This window comes from Diceros bicornis, chromosome X (assembly GCF_020826845.1).
Source record: "Diceros bicornis minor isolate mBicDic1 chromosome X, mDicBic1.mat.cur, whole genome shotgun sequence".
Classification (NCBI taxonomy): Eukaryota; Metazoa; Chordata; class Mammalia; order Perissodactyla; family Rhinocerotidae; genus Diceros; species Diceros bicornis.
Genome location: NC_080781.1, coordinates 109448416 through 109475340, shown reverse-complemented (window position 1 = coordinate 109475340; position 26925 = coordinate 109448416). Strand labels below are relative to the sequence as shown.

The 26925-nt window shown below is 40.2% G+C and overlaps 1 protein-coding gene across 1 annotated transcript in view; it reads right to left on the bottom strand.

Annotated features, from left to right (window-relative positions):
* IL13RA1 (interleukin 13 receptor subunit alpha 1) overlaps positions 1-26925 on the bottom strand; it is a 53617-nt gene that overhangs the window by 17052 nt on the left and 9640 nt on the right. The window contains 6 exon segments of the mRNA XM_058536581.1: positions 3223-3355; positions 3635-3682; positions 9846-9997; positions 12933-13120; positions 22192-22312; positions 24112-24250. Coding sequence (XP_058392564.1) covers positions 3223-3355; positions 3635-3682; positions 9846-9997; positions 12933-13120; positions 22192-22312; positions 24112-24250 — 781 coding nt within the window.

The following is a 26925-nucleotide window of genomic DNA, read 5'->3' as shown; positions in this document are numbered from 1 at the left end:
AAACAGAAAGACATGAGAAATAAAACTCTTTTAGAAATAAACCAAGCAACAGTTGTATTAGACTAGTGAGATCACAGATATTTCTGCCCTCTACCCCAACCAATTTTCTGAAACTCTTCAATTATCTTATCTTCTATTATCTTTTTTTTTTAATTTTATTTTTTTATTTATTTATTTTCCCCCAAAGCCCCAGTAGATAGTTGTATGTCATAGCTGCACATCCTTCTAGTTGCTGTATGTGGGACGCAGCCTCAGCATGGCCGGAGAAGCGGTGCATCGGTGCACGCCCAGGATCCGAACCCAGGCCACCAGCAGCGGAGCACGCGCACCTAACCGCTAAGCCACAGGGCCCGTCCCTCTTCTATTATCTTAATAGTGAAAAAAAAAAAAGTCCTGCTCTGACACCTAAAATGCCGCGGGATGAATAAACACCTTAAGTGTTATCTGAAACCAGGATATCTTAACTGGTTCCAGACACTATTAACAAAGATGTCATATCTGTTAAATATGTCATCTCGTTAACAGTGACTATCATCTGTTATTGGTTACTTACCACTATTAGAAAACCTAAAATACTCCTAACAACTACCAGTACTACTATTCTTAATTGAGCACTTGCTATATGTCTGATACCATACTAGGTGCTTTTACATGCTTATATCTATGCTATAGAGATAGATAATATTATCTCCCAATTACACAGATGAGAAGGATAAGGCTGAGAGGTTTAGTGGCTTGTCCAGAAGGGTTTAGTAGGTGATAGAGTCAAGCCTCAAATCCAGCAGTGTCCAATTCTAAAGCCCTTCATTAACTGCCTTGCTACACCTAACACATAGAATGTGACATGTCTATTTATATGCTCATCTTTTCCACTAGGGCATGAACATCTAGAAAGCGTCATCAGAGCCTAGCATCGTCACATTAGGCAGCCTCTAAAATAACCCCAAATGACGCCTGCCTCTTGATATTCACACCCTTGTGTAATCTCCTCCCCTTGAGAATAGGCTGGACTAATTGACTCATTTGTAAAGAAGTGAATAGCAACAGTGATGGGATGTCATTTCTGAGATTAGGTTATAAATGTGGTTTCTATATTGGGTGTTCTCTCATACTCTTTCTTGCTTGGATCATTCACTTGGGGAAGCCAGCTGCCATGTCATGAGGTAGCCCTCTGCAGAGATCCAAGTGGCAAAGAACTGAAGGAGGCTCTGTATTAGTTCCCTAGAGCTGCTGTAACAAATCACTACACACTGGCTGGCTTAAAACAACAGAAATGTATTCTCTTACAGTTCTGGAGGCTAGAAGTCCAAAATCAAGGTATCAGCAGGGACATACTCCCTCTGAAGGCTCTAAAGAAGAATCCCTCCTTGCCTCTTCCTAGCTTCTGGTAGCTCCTGGCAATTCATAGTGTTCCTTAGCTTGTAGCTGCATCACTCCAATCTCTGCCTCCATCTTCACATGGCCTTCTTCCCTGTGTGTCTATGTGTCTGTGTTTCTGTTTATCCTCTCTTCTTCTTATAAGGATACTAGTCATCGGATTTAGGGCTTACTCTAAGCCATTATGACCCCCTCTTAACTTGATTACATCTGCAAAAACTCTATTTCCAAATAAGGTCACATTCACAGGTACCAAGAGTTCATACTTGAACAAATCTTTTTGAAGGATGCAATTCAACCTGCTACAGCCTCCAGCCAGCAGCCAGAGAGGAACTGAGGCTCTCCAACGACCAGATGAGTGAGCTTGGAAGTGGATTCACCAGCCCCAGTCAAGCCTTCAGATGAGACTGCAGTCCCAGATGACAGCTTGACTGTAACCTCATGAGAGAACTTGAGCCAGAGGTACCTAGCTAAGCTATGCTCAGATTCCTGACCCACAGAAACTGTGAGATGGTAAATATGTGTTTTTTAGGCCACTAAATTTGGGGATAATTTGTTGTGTAACAATAGATAACTAATACAACCATGACTGGCACATAGCTTGTTCAGTCTCTCAATTAATAGGGAACTGACTACCTCAGCAACCTGTCTCTATGATTGTTAGACAGCTGTTCGAAAGTTCTTAAGTTGGTCCTATTTTGCCCCAAGGAGCAACAAAAGAGATAGCCTATTCCCTCTTCTATCTGATAATACCTCAAATATTAGAATCCAGCAATCATGACTCCCCAACCTTACTTCATCAACTGTTTCTCCCAAAATTTTGAGATTCTTCAACATCCCGATTACCCTATCAAGGATAGATTCTAGTCTGTCAATGCACCTCCTACAATGTGGTGCCCAGAATGGAATACTGCACACTTCTCCTGTGGCCAGGACACTGTGCCCCACCCTGCTGCATTTCCTTGTTCTAGGTGCTGCACTATCACTGCTGCCTATGACTACATATGCTTTCTGGGGATATTTAAGGGTCCAAAGTTGAGTTACTGTGAGCTTACAGTCAAATAAATCCCTATACCCCACCCCACAACACACTCAGCCATAAAGCACAGGTCTTTCCAACTCTGTACCTGAGCCTGGCACATAGCTTATTCGACCTCTCAATTAATAAATGAAATTGACTTTTTTTTTCAAACCTACATACAGGTTTATCTCTATTAAATGCCATCAAGGTCACTGTTCTACTCGTTTTTTGTTTTGTTTTGTTTTTTGTGAAGAAGATCAGCCCTGAGCTAACATCCATGACAATCCTCCTCTTTTTGCTGAGGAAGACTGGCCCTGGGCTAACATCTGTGCCCGTCTTCCTCTACTTTATATGGGACGCCGCCACAGCATAGCCTGACAAGCGATGCTTCAGTCCACACCCGGGATCCGAACCCCGGGCCACCAGTAGCGGAGCGTGCGCACTTAACCGCTATGTCACGGGGCCGGCCCCACTGTTCTACTCTTGATTCTGTCACCAGCACATAGGATAATCCTCTAGCATCGTAGAATCTGCAGATTTAATCATGCTTGCCTTCTATATTTTTGTTCAGGTTATTAACAAAGATGGAGACAGGACAGAAGAGAGAATAATACCATTTGGATTGTGGATTTTCAAAGAGCTGTATTCTGTAAATTAGCCCTGGGTGAGTTGACAGTAATTAAACAGAAAATACATTTCAGTTGTAAGTATTCTCTGGCTGACGTCAGGAATACAGAACAGTCCTTTCCCCCAATCTATTTTCTGCTTCAGCTTAGTTTCCATGCATCAATGGTTTAAATTTTAATGAAATACTGTTCTCTTACCTATACTCATTGCTTGACTCCAATTACTCCAGAGTTTATCATCCTCATAGCAGAATTTATTTGTTCTGACTCTTATTCTGACTGTGTTCAAAGTATCAGGAAGAACACCAGGGACCATGAAACAAATTGTACCCTTAGATATAAAATAAAAACACACAAGGAATATTACCAGTTTATTCTCTTTCTCTGCTTCTGAATCCTAATATAATTATCTGTGAAATTCTATGATTAAGACTTGGAATGCAATCCAAATTATCTGACTTTAACTCCCGAAAAAAAAATTGGCAACAACCCACAGAACAAAGTAGTTTGTTTTTCTCAAAGCAGTTCCAATTCAGGCTATGCTCGCCCTGCCCCACCCCTAATTACTCTATGAGTTTAAGCCCAAATAGCTAAAGTTGAATTTACTGACCTCCAGGTTTTCCTCAAATTCTGAATTCTGACATTTGCCCTCTTCAACCTTGAAAATACAAAAAATGAATAAATTCAAAATTTTAAAAGGATCACGTTTTACACCATTTAACCATTTCTAACAAGGTTTCCTTTTAGCCCATTAAAAGAGGATCAGGTGCAGTGAAAAAAGGTTGGGTTTTTAATAAGTGGTGCTGGGTCAATTACACGTCCATATGGGGGAAAAAAGAATCTTGAGTCCTACCCTCACACTATTTACAAAGTCAGTTCCAGATGGATTGCAGATCTGAATGTGAAAGTTAAAATAAATTAACAAATAAATACAGCAAGCTTTTAAATGAAAACGTAGACTATCTTTGTGACCTTGAAGCAGGATAATATTTCTTAAATAGGACCAAAAAATATTAACCATAAAGGAAAAATTTTTATAAAGTCATCTATATTAAAATTAAAAACTTCTGTTCATCAAAAAATATGCTATTAAGGAAATAAAAAAGTAATGCATAGAGTGACAGAAGATATTTGCAATTTCTGACAAAGGACTTGCATATATATTATGTAATACGTATTTATATTTATATATAATACACACACACATATACATATATCCCACAAATTAATAAGGAAAAGATAGACAACCCAAAAGAAAAACTGACAAAAGACTTGAACAGGCACTTCACAAGAGGCTATCCGAATTGCTAATAAACATATTAAAAAGTGCTCAACTTCATTAGTCATCAAGGAAATGCAAATTAAATCTACAATATAACAATACACACCCCTACCAGACAATACCAAGTGTTGGTGAGGATGTGAAGCATCTAGTACTCTCAATTTCTGCTCTCAGTAGTGTAAACTTGTACAATCATTTAGGAAAACTGTTATTATCTACTAGAGACAATCATATGTAACCCTATGACCTATATATGCCCAACAGAAATGTATGTACGTGTGCACAGAGACAAGTATGAAAATGTTCATAAAGACTCTATTCATAAGACTCCAAACTGGAAACTATCCAAATGTCCATCAATGGGAGAATGGATAAATCAAATCCGGTAGACTGACATAACAGGATGAATGCAACGAGAATGAACGATCCGCAACTACAGGCAACGATACCAGTGCATCTCATAAACATAACATCGAGTGAAAGAAGGCAGACATACAAAAAGTAACTTCTGTATAATTCATTTATATAAAGTTCAAAAAGAGGCAACATAACTAATCTATGGGATTAGAAGTTAAAATAATAGTTGCTCTTTGGGAGGATGGTGATAGAAAGGGGTCATGATGGGGCTTATGGGGTGCTGGTTACATAAGTGAAAAATCACTTGCAAAAATCACTTGTGAAAGATCATTAAGCTGTACATAATGGCTTGTGCAGTTTTTCTCTAGTATACTATACAGCAATAAGAAGTTAAAAAAAGAAAAACAGAGATCAGTCTCCCTTATTGAGAGTGTAATCTATCAAAAACAACCGGATTAGAGAAAACAAAGTATAATGCAAAATTCTCCTCCATACAATTTAAGTCACTTGCTGTCTAATACAAAGAGAATAATCAGTTCCTAAAATTCAATTATTTCAAAATTGGAGTACAAAATCAACACACGAAAATCTATTGCTTAGTTTAAATAGTCTACTTCTGGCAACAGGTATATAAAAAGATAGATGTTCAACACCACTAATCATCGGGAAATGCAAATCAAAACCACAATGAGATATCACCTCAGACCTGTTAGAATGACTATTATCAAAGACAGGAGATAACAAAAGCTGGCAAAGATGTGGAGAAAAAGGAACCCTTGTGCACTGTTGGTGGGAGTGCAAATTGGTGCAGCCACTATGGAAAACAGTATGGAGGTTCCTCAAAAATTTAAAAATAGAACTACCATATGATCCAGCAATCCCACTTTTGGGTATATACCTGAAAGAAATGAAACCACTATCTTGAAGAGATATCTGCCCTCCTGTGTTCATTACAGCATTATTCACAATAGCCAAGATATGGAAACAACCTAAGTGTTTGTCAATGGATGAATGGGTAAAGAAGAGGTAGCACATATATACAGTGGAATATTATTCAGCCAGGAGAAAGAAGGAAATCCTGCCATTTGCAACAACATGGATGAAACTTGAGGGCATTACGTTAAGTAAAACAAGTCAGACAGAGTAAGACAAATACTGTGTGATCTCACTTGTATGTGGAATCTAAAAAAGTCGAATTGATAGAAGCAGAGAGTAGAATGGTGGTTACCAGAGGCTGGGGGGTGGGGAAAATTGGAAGATGTTAGTCAAGGGGAATAAACTTTCAGTTATAAGTTACGTTGTGTGGATCTAATGGATAGCATGGTGATTATAGTTAATAATACTTGAAATTTGCTAAGAGAGTAGATCTTAAGTGTTCTCACCACAAAAATAGTTAACTGTGTGAGGTGATGGATGTGTTAATTAACTTGATTGTGGTAATCATTTCACAATGTATATGTATATTAAATCATCACGTTGTACACCTTAAAATTAATCACATTGTACAATCTAAATATATACAATTTTTACTTGTTAATCATACCTCAGTAAAGCTGGAAAAAATAGTCAACTTCTATCAAAGAGATGTTTAAACACAGAACAAAGACCAGAACACATAGCTATGATTTAAGGCATTCAATGTCATCCACTAAATGGTTCCTACCAGCATTTGTAAAGAGCTAAAAGGCCAACTGAATGATGAAAGGCCATCCTATCAATATTCCATATAGGTGCAGAGAAGAAGCCACTCAGGGGCTACTGTACCCCATTGCTGGCCATTTGGAATCAGACGCCTGCTGGGGAATCACAAGTGTCAGTTACCACTTGAGGGATCAAGTTGCAGGCTGATGTCCCCCCTCCCCTGGACCATCTCCCAGATATATATATTCCAAAGTCAGCAAATCATTGTATAAACTGAAGGTTCTGGGCTCTTGTTCAATTGTAAATCCCCTTGTGTAGGTTATCAGCTGCTCAGATACCTCTGTGAAAAAAGGAAAACAAGGGCACACACAGAGCACCAAGTAGATAGTGTGTGGGAACGAGGGTGCTCAAAGACAAGTCATTCCTCACTTTATGATTCTGTCATGAGCTATCTCTGAGCACAGCCCCCATGTGATAGTACCAGTTCATGTTCCAGCCTACTTCCCCCTCTCAACTGGAACACCGGGCAAAATAATTCCTCAAAAATTCTTGCAAAATGACAAAAAAACGGTCTAACCAGCAGAGCTCAGAATCAATGAGCACACAAAAAGCTGATGACATTCTAGGGGAGGAAGCAGCTGGTGAACATCTGCTAGGAGAGAGAACATTAAACTCAAGTGTATAAACAGTTCATTCCAAATAGATCATAGTTCTGATTTAGGTGGATAAATTCCACAGTATGTGTGTTCTCTTCAGTTCATATATTTGTAAAAAAGGTAACTCAATTCAACAAGAATTTACTTTTTTTAATATGAAAATTGTATTTGTTTACGCAACAAATATTTTGTTGCATTTTGCAAGGCTTTGGAAGGAATATGCGAGGTGGTAAGTTCCTTGTTACTAGAACAATACTAAATTATCCAATGTTGGATACAAACACTAGCAGAGACAATGGCTCCTGGCAGATGATTAATATATATCTGTTCAATAAATGAACAAATACAAAAAATAAATGGATTAATACTGAGAGATTTCTGGAACTCATTCTAAAACAAAATGTGAGTTTTCCCACACTTTTATCAATACAGCCTTTGGCATCTTCTTTTTAGAAATATAATTGACATATAATATTATATTAGTTTCAGGTACGTAGCATGGTGATTCGACAATTATATATGTTACGAAATGATCACCACAATAAGTCTAGTTACCATCTGTCACCACACAAAGTTAATACAATATTATTGTCTATATTCCCTGTGCTGTATATTACATCCCTATGACTTATTTATTTTATAACTTGAAGTTTGTACCTCTTGATCCCTTTCACTCACTTCACCCATTCCCCATCCCCTCTCTTCTGGCAATCATCAGTCTGTTCTGTATATCTATGAATCTGGTTTTGTTTTGTTTGTTCATTTTAACAAGAATTTATTAAGTGGCAACTATGCACATGTTGTTATACCAAGTATTCTTGGTTAAACTTTAATACAAGGAGACCAACCTTTGAAGTCATACTTATTAGCTGTGTGGCCTGTAGCAAGTTACTTAACCTCTCTGAGCCTTAGTTTCTCAGTAAAATGTAGGTTAAAATAGAACGTATTTCATGGATTGTTATGAGCTACTGTAATAAGAATTACACAGAAGATATATTTGTAGCGCATCATAAACACTTAATAAATGACGGCTGTTACTATTAAGAGGAAGTATTGATGTGGTCACCAGTGGTTAAGAATAAAAGCTTTGGAGTTAGACTTTTGCAGAAATCTTGACTCTACAACTTACTAGAAATGTCACCTTAGGGGTAACCTCTAATACTGAGTTTTCTCATCTGTAAAATGGGGACAAAACAACAGGACCTAGATTCTGGGGGTTACTACGAGGACACAATTAGACAATTCAGATAAAGTGCTTATTAAAATACCTAGTACATAGTAATTGCTCAATATGTGTTAGCTGTCATTAAGAGCAGGAACAGCACAAATTAAACAGCACCTAACTCCTCCCTAAAGGAGCTTATGTTTTTAGTGGAGAGAAAAAGCCTACACATGTGATCAAGGTAACTAGCAGGATAGAATTCAGTACCAAATGAGTAATACAAGCAGCGTGTGGCTCAGGATCGCAGACAGAAGAGAGCAGTAAAGGCTGAAGTAGTCAAGTCTACGTCGGCTTTCTGATAGCTCACTTAGTTGTAAATGCAAGCCTCACTCTGTCCCTGGTTTTGCCCTTTGCGGAGTTGTGTGGGGAGACTGGTTTCTGGTATTCTTCTATTTCAGTGAACGGATTCGTCAGCAAACACCCAGAAGGGTTCTGCTCAGCTGTGGACCCGGTCACTCCCTCTGGAGTTATAGCCTGTCAACACTCGCTTAATTTAGGAAGGATTTTGAAATTCTCATGACGAGTTAAAACAACTGGACCAAGGCATTTGCCCACGCATGAGATGCTGGGCTTCTTTAAAAGCCAAAATAAAACACTTGGTTTCTAACCTCTCAAACTCAAACGCACACAGGGCCCAGGCAGGTGGCACACAAGCAAGTGGCACAGTTCCCGTGGTCTTGAGGCGCCACCTTATGGAAACCACACTCATCGGGTACCATGGCTTTAAATCTGGGCAAAAAATACAAATTTAATAAACAAAAGCCCACTTTGTGGTCTAAACAAAAATGTTTGAGGCCTGGGTTTTTGATCTCTACTTTAAAGTGTAACAATGGGACCGATGCCCTGAGGTTATGTCACATCCTGTTATATCCAGTGCCCCACAGGGACCTCTAATTAGCATGTTTTGTATTAGATTCCGAATAGCGTAAATGTACATAATCCAACAAATACTGACTACTCGAATTTGACTACTTTAGTTGCCAAAAACTCCAGGAAAACTGAATGGCCATCCCAGAGCCTCCAAGTATCTACCAATCTGACCTTAATCTCCTGCTTAGACATCTTTTCCTACTATATTTTGGCCACACCAGTCTCCTTTCTGTTTCTCACACGTGCCAAGCTCCCTCCTGCCTCAGAGTCTTTGTACTTGCTGTCCCCCCAACCCCAGATCTTCACATGATAGCTCCTGCTCATCATTCTGCTCTCATCTCAAATGTCATCACTTTGGATGACTACTCTACCTGATATGCCCTCAAGCCCTCTCATCACTCTGCCTACATCACCCCATTTAATTTTCTTCATAGCACTTATTCTCTGAAATTAGCTTGCTCATTTACATACTTATTTTCTAGTAGGTAAGGGTCATGGAAAAAAACTTTTTCGCCAGGTGTGATGTGCACATAAAATACTGCCTGGCACATTATAGACTTGTAATAAAAATTTGTTGAGCAAATGAATTAATGAATGGCTTGAATCTTGCAGCCAATCTACCATAAACCCTCAAACCTGCCACCACGCCCCGTTTGAGACAAAAAGTTTCATCATCATCATCATAAGGTGACAAATCTAAGAGCCGTATTTCACTGATATTTTAATTTATTACACAGCAAGAAATTCAAGTGAAAGAAAAATATCCAAATAAAAACATCCAAAAAAAACTTACAGAAAAAATGTCATGCGTCTCAGTTTGGCTGTTATTGACTTCTACTTGATAAGATAGGCATCTGCTCTCAAAATTCTGTGGATTCTTCCATTGCACATATAAGTCACCATTTTGGAAGAAGAGTTTTTTAATATGTGGAGGATCAGGTTTCACTGAAAGATAGAAATAGAAGAATACAAATTAGCTTCCAGAGTTTATTTTGGTGAGATACATATACAAGTAGAGATAATGAAGGTCAGAAAGTTAAATCAAAATAGGGCTGATGCTTTTAATGGCCTTACATGAGCAGACATACAGTTCTAGAATTTCTGATTAGCCACAATTAATGTAGGAAGCTTATTTTAAACTGCCTAGTAAAATGGATCTAAGGAACATCTTTGGGGTATATGGCCGATGACATGAACTCCACCCTGCATCTGGTTAGAACATGGCTGGGGTATAATCAGGCCATCCAGCTGCACCACAGAGAATAAAGAAAAGAACTGTTGGGTCCAGATGTGCCTCCACCTGATGGGTAACAAGGGGCATCAGGCACAAGGGGTTTCCCAGCTTTCACTCACTTGTGCCAATCAAAGACCACAATTAAAACATTAGCCTTGGGCCAGCCTGATAGTGTAGTGGTTAAGTTCATGTGCTCTGCTTCTGTGGCCTGGGGTTTGCAGGTTCAGATCCCGAGTGCAGACCTACACACCGCTCATCAAGCCATGCTGTGGCTGTGTCCCACATACAAAATAGAGGAAGATTGGCACAGATGTTAGCTCAGGGACAATCTTCCTTACCAAAAAAAAAGAAAAAAAAAAAAAACATTAGCCTAGTCTCTGTCATATGCTACATCATGGATGAACCTTGAGGACATTATGCAAAGCAAAATAAGCCCATTACAAAAGGACAAATACTACATGATTCCACTCATATGAGGTATCTAAAGTAGTCAAAATCATAGAAACAGAAAGTAGGAAGGTGGTTACCAAGGGCTGGGGGGAGGGGGAGGGGGTATTAGTGTTCAATGGGCATCAAGTTTCAGTTTTACAAGATGAAAAAGTTCTAGAGATCTGCTGCACAACACTGTGAATATACTTAGCACTACTGAACTGTACACTTAAAAATGGTTAATGGGCCGGCCCCGTGGCTTAGCGGTTAAGTGCGTGCGCGCTCCGCTGCTGGCGGCCCAGGTTCGGATCCTGGGCGCGCACCGACACACCGCTTCTCCAGCCATGCTGAGGCAGCATCCCACATACAGCAACTAGAGGGATGTGCATCTATGACATACAACTATCTACTGGGGCTTTGGGGGAAAAATAAATAAATAAAATTAAAAAAAAATGGTTAAGACGGTAAATTTTATGTCATGTGACTAGAACCACAATTAAAAATAAAGTAAAAAAAATTAGCCTAGTCAATTTAGTTTTTCGGGAGTCAACTATGGCTTAAGACCAAACAACAGAAGAGAATGGATAATTAACAGAAAACAACTTGAAGATGTCATCTTCTAGCTGAGAAGGAGCTCCCTCTATGTCACCACTAATCTCCAGGAGGAAGAATAGCAAAATGAGCTTTACAAGGGCCATAGAGGACAATCTGCCAAGCAAGCGGGAGAACAACGAAGGGCTTTGCTTCAGATTATTCCACTTGGCAAGTTACCGCAACCTCACTCCCCTGGCCTACACACTAAGCTGCCTTTGGTCCACTATTAGAACTCACTTCCGTGACTATCCAAATGGACGGTAAATAGTGTTCTGCCCATAGACTTGGGAGCCTTTGTCAATCCATGGTTATTTGCCTATAAATTTTCTGTATACCGCTTAACCAGAATCTGAGCTCCCTGTTGGGGTATTATAGCAAATAAATAAACACCATGCCTATGGTAGTCTGCTTTAGAGATTTATAAAATGCTTTTATGCACCTCACATCATTTGGACCTTACAACAATTCTTTGAGGTCAAGAGGGACAATGTACCCCATTTTACAGATGAGGAAACACAAAGAGAGTTTATATACCCTGTCCAAAGGGAAGAAGCTAGGACCTCAAGCAGATGTTTTGTTTTCAAGTTGAGGGCTCTTTCTAATAGGCTGACATTTGGAGGCACTGGTTGTTCAGATTGATCAGTGTCTGGGCCACCCAGAATGTTAGATAGTTTGAATATCATCCCTGGTCACTCCACCTCCACTGGAAGCTTTTTCTAAGAGATAGATTATTCAGGAACTATATTCGATCATATTTATTCTGCAGCATCATCCTCTCAAGCATCATAGGTAAAAGAGAATAGATCTTAAGAGTCAGAGAGCCTGGGTTCCAATCTTGGTTCTATAACCAACTGCTTGCGCTAAGTCTCAGCGTGCTCATAGGAAACAAGGAAAAAGCATGCAGCATGCGTGCTCAATAAATATTAGGATTTACCAGCTTGCTTCTTTAAAAAGGATCAAAGAAAGGCATACATAAATATATAGTCCTATACACATAGGTCCTATATACATATACATATAGTCCTATATACATAAATATATAGTCCTTTTTTTCTGGGAGGATCTTAAAACCAAAATCATCTTTTTTTTTTTTTTTTGGTGAGGAAGATTGGCCCTGGGCTAACATCCATGCCTATCCTCCTCTATTTTTTTTGTGTATGTGTGAGGAAGATCAGCACTGAGCTAACATCCATGTCAATCCTCTTTTTGCCGAGGAGGACCAGCCCTGGGCTAACATCTGTGCCCATCTTCCTCTACTTTACATGGGACGCCGTCACAGCATGGCTTGACAAGTGGTGCATCAGTGCGCACCCGGGATCTGAACCTGCGAACCCTCAGGCTGCCAAAGCAAAGCGTGCGCACTTGACTGCTACACCACTGGGCTGGCCCTTCTCCTCTTTTTTTTTATGTGGCACACCACCACAGCATCGCTTGATGAGTGGTGCATAGGTCTATGCCCAGGATCCGAACCCATGAACCCCAGGCCACCAAAGCAGAGCATGTGAACTTAACCACTATGCCACTAGGCCACCCCCAAAATCATCATTTTTTATTATTGTATTGATTGTTCAAAAGACATAACACTTTTATCCACATGGTTCATAGAGGACTTCTAAAACTTACCATGAGAAGTTAAAGGCACTATATTGAAGAATGGTCTAATTTTTCCTGCATTATCCTTCACCATTATTTGGACACTGTGTTGTTCTGAAGTGGAATCCTTCACTTCAGTCAGAGCAAAGGAACAACCAATGTGTTGACCTTCTCTATAGATGTTTTCACATTGCAGAATTTTTCCCAGGTTGCTGTGCCTACAAGATAAAATGAGACAACTTTCTGCATTATTTTTAACAAAGTATTCAAGAAACAAAGGCAGAAGTTTGTTGTTGTTGTTTTTTTAAATGACTGAAGATGTCCACGAAAAGCAATATTTGCATGTGGCAAGATAGCTTTTTATAAAACCCTATTTTATAATGTAGCTCCATTTCATATTCTGGGAAAAAACAAATGTTCCTTTTTGATGAACATTGGTACTTTCAATAGCTATGGAAACTATGGGAGTCCTAACTCTTTTTCCCCTTCTGTATAAGAGAAGTTTTGAGGCCAGGATGAGAAGTTTCATGCTTCTTGAAAATGCCTCATCTGCTGAATTCCACGGTTTTCCTCTGGTCCCTCTGCCTGCTCCTTCCTTGCTGTCCTGGCTTGCTCCTCTCCCTTCTCTTCTCAGAGGGTTCACATCCAGTCCTCAGTCCTCTGTGCATCCCCCCCTATTTCTTACTCCCTCATTCATTCACCCCCAGTTTATCACCTCCATTCCTCGACTATATTTCTATGCCGGGGATTCCTAGTCCTGACTTCTCACCTGGGAGCTAGTCCAGATTTCTAACTGCTCCATCTGAGTGTTCCATTCTTGCCTCAAATTCAATGTCCAAAACATATGCCCCTCTTCCCTGCCAAACCACCTTTTCTTCTGACCTTCCCAATTTTCACCAGTCAGAGCTCATTTTCTCTGGGCTCCTCAATTAGAGCCTTTGAAATCACCTTTTTTCCACTCATTTCCCTATATTCTATCACCAAATTGTTATTTCTTCCTTTGCAAAGCTTCTTGGATTCTCTCCTGTGGTATTCCCATTGCCCTCCCCCTGTTTCATGCCGTAATCACTTCAGGCTTCATGTCTTCTCCAGACTGAACCTCTCTGACCTTCATTATTAGTGCCCTCCAATCACTGCCAGATCAATGTTCCAGAACATAGTGGGTTTCTAAGTGTCTTACTCTACCATGTGGCTTTAAATAGCCTTCCATAACCAGTATTGCTGCTATCTTATTTCCCATTTCAAAAACCTCTACACATACCTTTCCCCAGTGATCATCAGCACCTAGCACAGCGCAGGCAGACAGAATGTGCTCATTCCACGTTTTTGTCTACGCTATCGAAGGACTCTGTTTTGTATTAACTGGCAGAAGACACAGAGTCAAGCCTTACATCATCAGCCATAATGGGAATTATGCAAAGCTTCTCTAGAAAAGGAAGACAATTTAAAAAATGAAATAAAAAAGTCCCAGATCCTTGACCTGTTACCTCAGAATCATATGTAGTCACTTAAAATGCAGATTCCTTAAACCCTCTCCCAGAGAATCCTACTTAGAAGATTTTACCTAGGGCCTAGGAATCAGCATTTTGACAGCAACTCTCCAGGGGATTCTGTTGCAAATCAGGTTTTATAAAACTCAGCTCTGCTCCCATAAATATAGTCAACTGATCTTTGACAAAGGACCAAAGACAATACAATAAAGCAAAGATAGTCTCTTCAACAAATGGTGCTGGAACAACTGGACATCCACATGCAAAAAGATGAATCTAGTCACAGACCTTGCACTCTTCAAAAAACTAAACTCACAATGAATCGCAGACCTAAATGTAAAACTATAAAACTTCTAGGAGATAACATAGGAGAAAACCTAGATGATCTTGGGTATGGTGATGATTTTTTAGATACAACACCAAAGGTATGATCTATAAAAGAAATAATTAATAAGCTAGACTTGATTAAAATTAAAAACTTCTGCTCTGCAAAAGACGATTTCAAAAGAATAAGAAAACAAGCCAGAGATGGGGAGAAAATATGTGCAAAAGACACATCTGATAAAGGACTGTTGTCCAAAACATACAAGGAACTCTGCAAACTCAACAATAAGAAAATAAACAACCCAACTAAAAAACATGCCAAAGACCTTAACAGACACCTCACCTCACCAAAGAAATATACAGATGGCAAATAAGCATGTGCGAAGATGCTCCACATAATATGTCATCAGGGACATGCAAATTAAAACAACACTGAGCTACTACTACACACCTATTAGAATGGCCAAGTTCCAGAACACTGACTCCACCAAATGCTGGCGAGGATATAGAGCAACAGAAACTTTCATTCATTGCTGGTGGGAATGCAAAATAGTAGAGCCACTTTGGAAGACAATTTGGCAGTTTCTTCCAAAACTAAACATACTCTTACCATATGATCAGCAATCATGCTCCTTGGTATTTACCTACAGGAGTGGAAAGCATGTCCACATAGAAACTTGCACACAAATATTTATAGCGGCTTTATTCATCATTGCCAAAGCTTGGAAGCAACCAAGATGTCCTTCAGTAGGTGAGTGGGTAAATACACTGTGGGGCATCCACACAATGGCAGATTATTAGAAATGAGCTATCAAGCCATGAAAAGACATGGAAGAACCTTAAATGCGTATCACTAAGTGAAAGAAGCCAATCTGAAAGGATTACATAATTCCAACTATGACATTCTGGAAAAGGAAATACTATGGAAACAAGAAAAAGATCAGTGGTTGCCAGGGGTTGCACAGGGAGAGATTAACAGGCAGAGCAAAGAGGATTTCTAGGGTGGTGAAAATACTCCGCATGATATTATAATGATGAATATGTCATTATAAATTTGTCCAAACCCATAGAATGTACAACACCAAGAGTGAGCCCTAAGGTAAACTATGGACTTTGGGTGATTATGATGTGTCAGTGTAGGTTCACCAATTGTAACAAATTCTGTACCACTCTGGTGGGGGGTGTTGATAATGGGAGAAGTTTTGTGTTGTGGGGATAAGCATATATGCGAAATCTCTGTACCTTCCTCTCAATTTTGTTGTAAGCCTAAAACTGCTCTAAAAAAAATGTCTTTAAAAAAAAAGAAAACAAAAATTCAGATCTAATGTATTTACTCCAAAGAAGGAGGGCAAAGGATGAGTGCAAAGAAATGCTTCAATATAGAAAATGCTCTTGTCGCTTAAAAGGTAGTACATAAAGTTTTTCCCCTAGTTGTAGGCCCCTGTGGTTTAGGAATGAAAATAGTCTTTTAAAAACTAAGTTACTGGGCCAGCCTGGTGGCCTAGTGGTTAAGTTCGGCATGCTCCACTTCAGTGGCCTGGGTTCAGTTCCCAGGCACGGACCCACACCACTTGTCAGTGGCCATGCTGTGGCAGCAGCTCACATACTCACATACGGAGATTCCTCAAAAACTCAAGGATAGAACTACCATATGATCCAGCTATTCCACTGTTGGGTATTTATCCAAAGAACTTGAAAACACCAATGCGTAAAGATACACGCACCCCTGTGTTCATTGCAGCGTTATTCACAATAGTCAAGACTTGGAAGCAACCTAAGTGCCCATCAAGGGACGAATGGATAAAGAAGTTGTGGTATATATACACAATGGAATACTACTCAGCCATAAGAAACGATGAAATCCAGCCATTTGTGACAACATGGATGGACATTGAGGGTATTATGCAAAGTGAAATAAGTCAGAGGGAGAAGGTCAAATACCATATGATTTCCTTCATTAAGTAGTAGATAATAACAACAATAAACAAACACATAGGGACAGAGATTGGATTGGTGGTTACCAGAGGGGAAGGGGGGAGGGAGGAGGGTGAAAGGGATAATTCGGCACATGTGTGTGGTGATGGGTTGTAATTAGTATTTGGGTGGTGAACATGATGTAATCTATGCAGAAATAGAAGTATAATAATGTACACCTGAAATTTATACAATGTTATAAACCAATGTTACTGCAATAAACAAAAAATTAAAAAAAAAATAGAGGAAGATCGGCCACAGATATTAGCTCAGGGCCAATCTTCCTCAGCGAAAAAAGAGGAAGATTGGCAACAGATGTTAGCTCAGAGCCAATCTTCCTCAGCAAAAAATGAGGAAGATTGGCAACAGATGTTAGCTCAGGGCCACCCTTCCTCAGCAAAAAAAGAGGAAGATTGGCAACAGATGTTAGCTCAGGGCCAACCTTCCTCAGCAAAAAATGAGGAAGACTGGCAACAGATGTTAGCTCAGGGCCAATCTTCCTCAGCAAAACAAACAAACAAAACACAAAAAACTAAGTTACCGCCATGGCTAGTTTTGAGATCAGACTGTCCTGGAATGTCTTCTGCCCACAGCCAGAAACAAAACTGAAGAAAATTATGACATTTTTGTTACATAACTAAAGAAAACTACGTAAAAATTAATTTTTTTTCAAATAATGAAAGGAACTCCTCTAATGGGCAATCCTTTTTCATTTTTGAACCCTGAGTATTTCACATATTCTCATGACCTCCAGATCTGAAATTTAAAAAAAATTGTTGTAATTTAGAAAAAAGAACAAAAGGGAAAATATTGGTTTTGAACAGACAACTTTTGGGGATTTCTTATGAAAGGTTAGATGATAACCTAAGCTAGGAGGCATTCAAGTGCTTCCTGTTGAAATTCACACACGGAAACCTTCCACAGAATCACACTGCAGTCATAAGGACAACATGGCCAAATTAAAGACTATTTCCCCAACTCAGAAGATGATTAACGTGCTAAGAAATTCCCTAAAATTCATTGGCATGGCTAGTCTTTAGCTGTTAAATCAGGCTCCTTTCAGTGCCAGACTATCCCTGCAGGACCACAAGTCATTGCCGTGGGGCTTCAAAATGATTCCACATTTTCCCATTGGGAATTAGGGAAACAGTCTCTCACAGTTTGTTTGACGTGATTTAAACTGATACCTAAACCGAGTGCTTGACAACGAATAAGCCTTGGGTTTCCGGTTCTTTTGTGGTTTTGATTAGAAAGGATCTCTCTAGGGGAGAGCAGGGAAGTAGGAGGTATAGGCTAGGTGCTAATTCTTTGAGATGGTGGAAGAAGCCAGCAATGTGTACTGGCTACATCTGCAAGGGAGTGGGGATGAATAACAAAAAACAATATAGCTATCATGTATTGAGTGCTTACTCTATACATGTTAGCAGTTAGGCAAGGCTCCAAATACCTTTCATACAATAACAGCCCTCACAACAACCTTAAGAAGCAGCACTATTACTATCCCCATTGTACAGATTACAAAACTGAGGCTCAGAGAGAAGGAACTTGTCCAAAATTACACTGCTAGTAAGGAAGAGAGCCAGGATTTGAACCCAGGAAGTGTGGTTCCAGAAAAGAATAAGCTGCAGGGTGGGGAGGGCAGAAGATACAGAATCTATACCAGCACTGTCCAACAAAATTTTCTGGGATTATGGAAACATTTGATATCTGTGCTATCCAATACAGGAGCCACTAGCCACATGTGAAATTGCCTAGTAATTCTGAGCAACTGAAGTTTTAATTTGATTTAATTTTAATTAATTTAAATTAAGATGTAAATAGTCACACGTGGCTAGTGGCTCCTGTATTGGACAGCACAGTCTATACTACAGAAAAAGTCCACTCTGATGACCAGTGAACCACCAAGCTCTAGGGATGGCTTCTGGAGCCACCTCCAACAGTTGTAGATCGTGCCCTGCACAGAGGCATCAACTGAGGGCTGAAGGCCAGCCCAAACACCATCTGCTGTCAGCTGTGGCTAGACGCTCCATCGGCAGGAAGAGGAATAAATCAACCCAGGAGAAGGAGAAAAAGAATGTTTTTTTTTTTTTGTGAGGAAGATCAGCCCTGAGCTAACATCCATGCTAATCCTCCTCTTTTTGCTGAGGAAGACCGGCTCTGAGCTAACATCTATTGCGAATCCTCCTCCTTTTTTTTTTTCCCCCCAAAGCCCCAGTAGATAGTTGTATGTCATAGCTGCACATCCTTCTAGTTGCTGTATGTGGGACGCCGCCTCAGCATGGCCGGAGAAGCAGTGCGTCGGTGCGCGCCCGGGATCCGAACCCGGGCCGCCAGTAGCAGAGTACGCGCACTTAACCGCTAAGCCATGGGGCCGACCCAGTGAGAATGTTTTTTTTTAAATTGGTTTTTTGTAATTCATTCACCCAGAGGGGGTGCTCATTTTGCAATTTGCTCTAAAACTTGGTTTGTGCTAGTATACACTCCAAGACACTTCCCTATTTTTGTCTTATAACAACTCCGAGGACTAGGCCACCATCTACCTCCAGCGCCACCCTGATTCCTCTATCTGGGTTACTTTCCTGCACAGTCTGCCATGGAATGAGATACAGTTTCAAGACTTCCTTCCATTCCCTATCCCTTCTATAGCCACAGACTCTTTAAAGGTCTTCCCTGTGATTTTACCAATAATGACTCCAGGGAAAGCAAGAGGAGTTAATAGTATAATAAACACAGGGATGCTACCAACTTTTCAGACATCTTAAAAGCCTGTAGTAATAGATCTCCCTAGACTTCACTGCAACATAGTCAGAGCCAGGCTACTCCTTTTAAGGCTCAGTCCTCCAGCCCTTTCACTAGCAATTCTTTGAGCCAGATCTACTCAATCCTTCTCTCTTTTTATTCCTGAACTATAACACTCCTGAGTTGCTTATACTTCCTAAGTCCTTACCCCAAACTCGCATGTTCTCTGGCTTTGGATCCTACCAAACATTCAAAACGTATTTATTGAGCACCTGTCATATGTCAGGCACCCAGGGAAACAAGACACAGTCCCTGCTCTGAAGGGAGATTGCAGCCTGGGGAGGCTACCACTAAGTAAACAGGAAATGACGATGCAACAATGTGCTGAGTCCTATGACACGGGAAAGTGCAAAGGGAAAGTGCAAAGTACCGTGGGCATGTATCTAGACTTGAGAGGTCAAGGAAGCCTTTCTGGAGAGGAAGTGATATCTGAGCCGAGATAAGAAGGAGAAACAAGAGGCATCCAGGTGACGGGCAAGGCATGGGCTGCTTCCACTATTCTGTTTGAATTCCACTCTTCATTTGAGCGTGAAAAGTCCGTTTGAGGAACTGAAAGAAGTTCAGTGTGGGCTGGAAGGTAGGGTGCAAGAGGACTGGGGGTGCACGGAGGGACATGAGACAGGCTAGAGAGACTGACAAGAGCCACATCATCACGGGCTTTGTTTGTCATGCTCAAGAGCTTGGACTTTATCCTGGAGCCACCAGAGAGCCGCTGAAAGCTTTTAAGCAAAGGAGAAATAACAGGTACCACAAGCGGGCACGTGAAACTACAAAACCTCAAATGAGAATTATTTATATCAGGGAAAAAACCCCTCCAGACTGAACCACACAATCTCAGTGCCATCTGGTTTCACCTGTACTGCCTCTCAACTGTGCCAGGAGGACCCTGTGGAACAAGGGAGGAGAGTGAATGTGATCCCCCAGGTAACTCTGGAGGTTTTTGTTCAAAAACTCATGTGATTTTTGCATTCTATTCCATGATATAGCTATGAGTGTCTTAATATACCAAAAATAGTTTTCATCAAGTCATCAGGAAACATGGACACTCTAGGATGAAAGCCCATGTTTATCCTACAGCTTCAGAAGTCCCAGACAGGGCCTTCCACACTCCAGTCTCTCAGAAGCAGTCTGAATGAATGGGGGACAAGGCCATGTGGAGAATAGCCTCCCAACGCTAGATCTCTGCTTCCCCAGCCTGGTATCACACCGACTAAATATCCCCATTCCTCAGAATGCTCTTCCCCGATCTGTGCAGTCCGTCGCCTTCATCAAAGCCTCCCAGGCTTGCCCTGCTACCACCCCAAGCTCCCTCCTAACTTCTCACGAGAGTTTGTGCACACCTCTGCAACAGCCTTTATCATACACTCTTATTTTTATATAGGGAATTGTGTTGGGTGCTGTCTTCCCCTCTACATTTTAAGCTTTAGGAGTGAAGAAACATGTTTCTTATCCCTGCTGCCCATTCAGTGCTTTACCCATGTGTGCTAAATAAAGTTTTGTTGAACTGAATTAATTAACCTGGTCCTTTCTTCCTTGTTCTGCTGCTAATAATTCTAGGCTTTAAAGGAAAGGAAATGATTCAAGATTAATTTAGAAATTTGTAGATTTTGTAATTAATTGTAAATTTGTAGATATAGTCATGAATATCAAATACAAATTATTTTGTGGGGAGTTAAACTACCTTTTAACCTTGGGCATGATATAATTTCCCTTTTTAAAGGTAGACCAATCACTCAGACATTGCTGGTGGGAATGTAAAATGGTACAGCACTCTAGAAAATAGTTTGGCAGTTTTTTATAAGACTATATATGCAATTACCATATGACCCAGCAATTGCATTCCTGGGCATTTATTCCAAAGAAATGAAACGTTATATTCACATAAAAACCTGAACATGAATATTTATAGCAGCTATATTCGTAATAGCGAAAAACTGGAAACAACTAAGATATCCGTCAATGAATGAATGGTTAAACAAACTGGTACATCCATATCATGGAATACTATTCAGCAAGAAAAAGGAATGAGCTATTGATACACACAACAACTTGGATGGATCTCAAGAGTATTACGGACAGTTTAAAAAAGTCAGGTTCAAACAGTTACATGCTGTATGATTCCATTCAGTAACATTCTTGAAATGACAAAATTATCAAGATGGAAAACAGATTAGTGGTTGCCAGAGGTTGGAGACTTGGGGGAGTGGAGTGCAGGGGGAGGGGGTACAGGAGGAGGTGCGTACGGCTATAAAAGAGCAGCTCAAAGGATCCTTGTGGTAATGGAACTATTCTATATCTACACATGTGATAAAATCACATAGAACTACACACACACACACACACACACAAACGAGTGCATGTAACACTGGTGAAATCTGAATAAGGTCTCCCAATGCCAATTTTCTGGTTTTCGTATTGCACTCTAGTCATACAACATGTAACTACTGGGAGAAACTAGGTGAAGGGTACGCAGGACCTCCCTGTACATTTTTTTGCAACATCCTGTGGATCTATAATTATTTTTTTTAAGTTTTTTTAAAAAGACCAAAAGGAGACTGAAGCACTGAAGCAAACTGCCCATCTTCCTGGGTTTGCCAAAAATAATACAGGCTGTTCTTTTTTTTTTTTTTAACTAGATTAGATTCAAAGGCTCCCAACACGACCACAATCAGTCCTCCTGTGAGTCTCCTGGATGTACTCACCAATAGTAGAGAGTATAGTTAGTGTCAGGACTTGTATTCCTTCCAGGGAGCCAAGTACACTTCATGTAGCTCAGGTTGTGCCAAATGCATTGGAGCTCAGTCACAGCCGACTCAGGATCACCTAGGACATCCAGCCAAGAGTTTAGGACCCTTCTTTCCTCGTAATGCAAACTAGCCAATCACTCTGGGGCATGGGGGACAGTGAGAGTGTTTCATGCGGCTTTATCAGAAAGCTAATTCCTAATCTCTCACCCCATTTTAGCCAGAAGGCACCCAGGACAGAGAAAACCCAAATCTAATTTGTTCACAACTTTATCTCTCACCTCCTGATACTAAGAAAACATCTTTACTACCACCAAGGGACCCAACTCTTGTATCCCTGACTGGAGAGAGAGGTTAAAGGTCAAATAATATTTCAATCATAGGAAATGACTATAGAATTCTTAAATGAACATGAAAATATAAACAACCCCTATATCTACCTATCTTTTAAAAAAACAAGTTTATTGAGTTACAATTTATCTTTCTGTCTTTTGATCAATACCAACACATCTTATTTCAAACATTAAACATTCCTCCTGAAGCGATTTGGGGAAAGGTAAGCATAACATAACTCTTCGTAGTTGCTTATTGTGTGTTATGACTCTAGGAGCCCTAAAATCTTTAAGATCTGAAATTTCTACCTTTATAAAGCTTTTTGAGTTAAGGCATCATCATGTCTCTAAATGCCTGTGTAAAATGCAAATTTGTTATCCCTCAGGACCCTTGAAGGGGTACTGTACTGAGCCATCATCAACCATTTCACTCTCATAATATAACTTAGGTTTTTTCAGATTATTTATTAAACTCCTAAAGAAATAAGAATAGGGGAGGTTAAGTTGTTTTAAACCATGCTCCTGGCCTCCGAGCGGTACTGAATTTTCTAATTTTACAAATATTACTTCATATGCTTTTCATCAGTGCAAGGCAGGTAGAGAGAACAAGCCACATAGTGCTAAGGTTTGGAGGTAGGAGATGGGGCCCTGCTCAACCAAGGGGCAACATAATATTAAGAAGTAATATGTATACAGCATTTACTCTTTGCCGGGCACTATTTTAAGTGCCTCACATATATTGATTTATGAACTCCTTTCAACAGTCCTGGGAGGTAGGTACTATCATCATCCCCGTTTTACAGATGAGGAAACTGAAGGGAGGAGGGGCTAAGTGATCTGCCTAAGGTCACACAAGTAGTAGCTGGTGGAGCTGAGATTAAACTTGGACATCTGGGCTCCGGGAGCCCTGCTCTTAATCAGTACACACTACTCCCTGCATGGAACACATGAGCCACAAGGACACTGGATGATGGGTGGGAAGGGAGTTGGGGGACACGATCAACTCGACTACTTGACAGCTTGTCCTAGGCTAATCTTGAATTGGAGCTAGGCGAGCATGCCCATTTTCCTTCTTTAACATCTTTTCCCAAAGATATCCTGCATATCCAACTAATCTCTATATAATGAGTAAGATAGCATTTTGGTTTTTTTAAGGCACTGAACCTGGAATCTGAAGACCTAAAGCAACTCACTCAGTTCCCTTCTTCCTCATAACATGGATCATCAGGGTAATAATACACGCTTTGCTCACTTCACCAGATAAGCTCGTAAGGCTCTATTTAGGGGAGGGGTGTATGTGTGTATCACTTTCCAAATTATTAAGTGCTATATAACTATCAGGTATTGTTATTCAAGTTGTGAGCACCTTGAAGGCAGGGGCGTCCTCATATTTATCATTGTGTTGCTAGCACCTAGTATAAGTGCCTGGCATTTATTAGACTCAGCAAATGTTTGTAAATTGAATGAATTAATGAACTGAACACAAGCATATGGACAATTTGGATTTATTCTCTAAATACCAAGAGATAGTGTTTTCAGTTGTTACCTTCAGGGGGCGAGATGCACTTTTCTACCAAAATGCTAGGATTGTCACTTTCATTGGTGGTACACTGGGACCCCACTTGCAGACAAATCCTCTCGTTCAGGGGCACTTCTTTTGAACGATGAGTTTCTGGAGCAATTTTCTAAGGTTAGAAAATAAAAACAGGCATTGCTGTAGCAAACACACAGAAATACACTTAAGTAATAAAACATTAGCATGTCCAAATGTGTTAAAAAGATGAAAAGTTATCAAATGGTATAGGACAGTGATTCTCAATCTGGGGTGATCTGTGCCCTCCCCCAGGACATTCAGTAATGTCTAAGAACATTTTTGGTTGTCATAACTTGGGAGGGGTGTGTCACTGGCCTCTAGTGGGTAGAGGCCAGGGATGCTGCTAAACATCCTACAATGCACAGGACAGCCTCCCCTCCCCGCCTACAACAAAGAATTATCCTGCTCCAAATGTCAGTAATGCCACCGTTGAGAAACCCTGGTATAGATAGAAGACAATTTCCCACATTTTAAATGTATAAACATCATGACATTTACCTATGAACCTACCATGCTAACATATCAACTTTCTAAAAGCAATTTTAAAGGAAACACAATAAGATTATCAAAATTCAATTCTAAGCAGATGCAATAAACCATCAAGATCAAGGTAAAACGGACTGCTTTAAGAATCCAGTAATCCTGCTCACCTCTGAAGACAGGAAGGAAAGAAGGGGGGCCTGAGGGCCAAAGAGAGACTTTTCATTAAACATCTTCCTGTACTGTTTGAGCATTTTGACTATCTCACATATACATATAAATTTTAAGCATTGCTATATACACTGAGTATACCACACTCTTATTCTGAAAAGTATATAAGCTTTGTGGAATCACAGAAAGCCAACTTATAGCCAGCATACAGACAAAAATCACAAATCTGGTTATTATGATTTAGAATAATGAGATTAAAGGGCTCTTTAGGAAATTAACATTTCCCAAGGTGACAGAGTTGGAATAATTAAGAACAGAGCTGCTTTTAATCACAACTCCAAGGAGCTTCCTGTTTTGCAATAGTTTCTGACTCAAGTTGGAGATAGCATTTCCTTTCATATACGTGCTGATGGCCACGAAAGGAAAAATTCGTCACAGTTACCTCTATCTACCACCCTCAGGGGCTACTCTGCCATTTCACGTGCCTGCTGCCAGCTGAGCATGAGGGCAACTGTGAGATACTCTCAAACCAGGACATAAGGATGCCCTCTGAGAGGCAGCTGGCAAATCAACAACTAATGAACCATAGCAAAGATATGAAAAAAAATCACTTTATAGAGACTGAACAGCCCTTAGACACGGGCAAGAGAGCACTCTGAAACAGGAATTAGTTGGTCAGCCCTGGAAGAAAAGAAAAAGAAGTGTCTGTGAGCAAAATTCTAGCAGGGAGAAAAGAGAAAAGAGAGGGTGATTTAGCTCCATGGACATTGAGTATTTCTGTCCCACCAGCAGAGCTATGCCTACCCTCAGCAGGGCCCCCAGCTATTCTTAGCCCAGTACATTTTCACAACTAATTCTTCTTTTCTTGCCAAGAAAACCTACTTATCATTTGGCTTTCCATATAGTTGCTGCCTACAGGGATGGAACATACCAGTTATGGCAACAGAAGCCTTTCTAGAATGTTTCACCATTATAGCTCTCATGGCAAAGCAAGGAATTGGCACTTAGATGAACGTGTGCTAAGGAAATGAGGTTTCTCAGCCTGTAAAGCTGGAGACCAGCCCCAGGACGGTGGTAACGCGGCAGCAAATCTCCGAATGCAAATTTCACCAACTTCACAAAGTTCCTAAGCACAAGTCCTACATACCCCTGAAGGAGCCACCTTGACCCAAGGATCCTTGATAATTCTTGTTTGGAAGCTGTGTTTGCCCTTTGAGGACACCAGGGGAAAAATGTATAGTCAAGTGCCATAAAGTAGAATCATCATGGAGAAATCCCAGTTCTCTTATTACATTAGATATTGTTCCAGTGAGAGGGCTGAGGAGTTTTACTACACAAATATTTTGATTATAATGGATATTTTTAAACTAAAAAAATACTTTAGTACCTAAATCTGAACCTTATGTTTTGGGCATATAAATAATAAAATAACTTAGAAAAGAGACAGTAGGGAGAAAGATAAAATAATTTCTAAAAATCTTTTTCAAAGTTCAAGGTAAATAATATTAAACTGGCATGAATCAAGTAGGAACTCTAATTGTGAATGATCGCCAAGTCAAACACAACTCTATCAGACAAAGAACTAAATCCTTTCCAGCAGATCTTGTTGAGGTCTGTGTGATGACTCACACGTGACTTTCGTGACTTTCAGCTGTGGTGACTCATCCCACTGGTAGCTAGCTGCTGTATGACATTATGCTCCACCCCTCAAGGAATCTGGCCTCTGAAAATTTATCAAAAACCAAAGCCAGAGTCCTGAACTGATCCCTCCCCCTCGGGACTAATGTTCATTTGGCTGGACTGCACCTTTCCCAACTCTAGATTCCCTTCTCAGAGGGGGAGGCAGCTTCAGCTTCTGCCTCTCTGGATGCCTGCATGGAACACTGGTCTTTTACTTTAGTTACCTAGTGCAACTTGCCTATCTCTCAGTGAGGAAAGCTATCTGAAATCCGATGCCAGATCCTTCTTCTACTTGCCAGATTGGGGAACTATTACATATTGCTAAAACAATGGTGGAGAGCAGCCTCTTAAGCCAATCTTGTATTTTTTAAACATCATCTATGAATCCCTGTCTTCATCTCATTTTTTTTTTTTTTTGGCTGAGGAAGCGTTGCC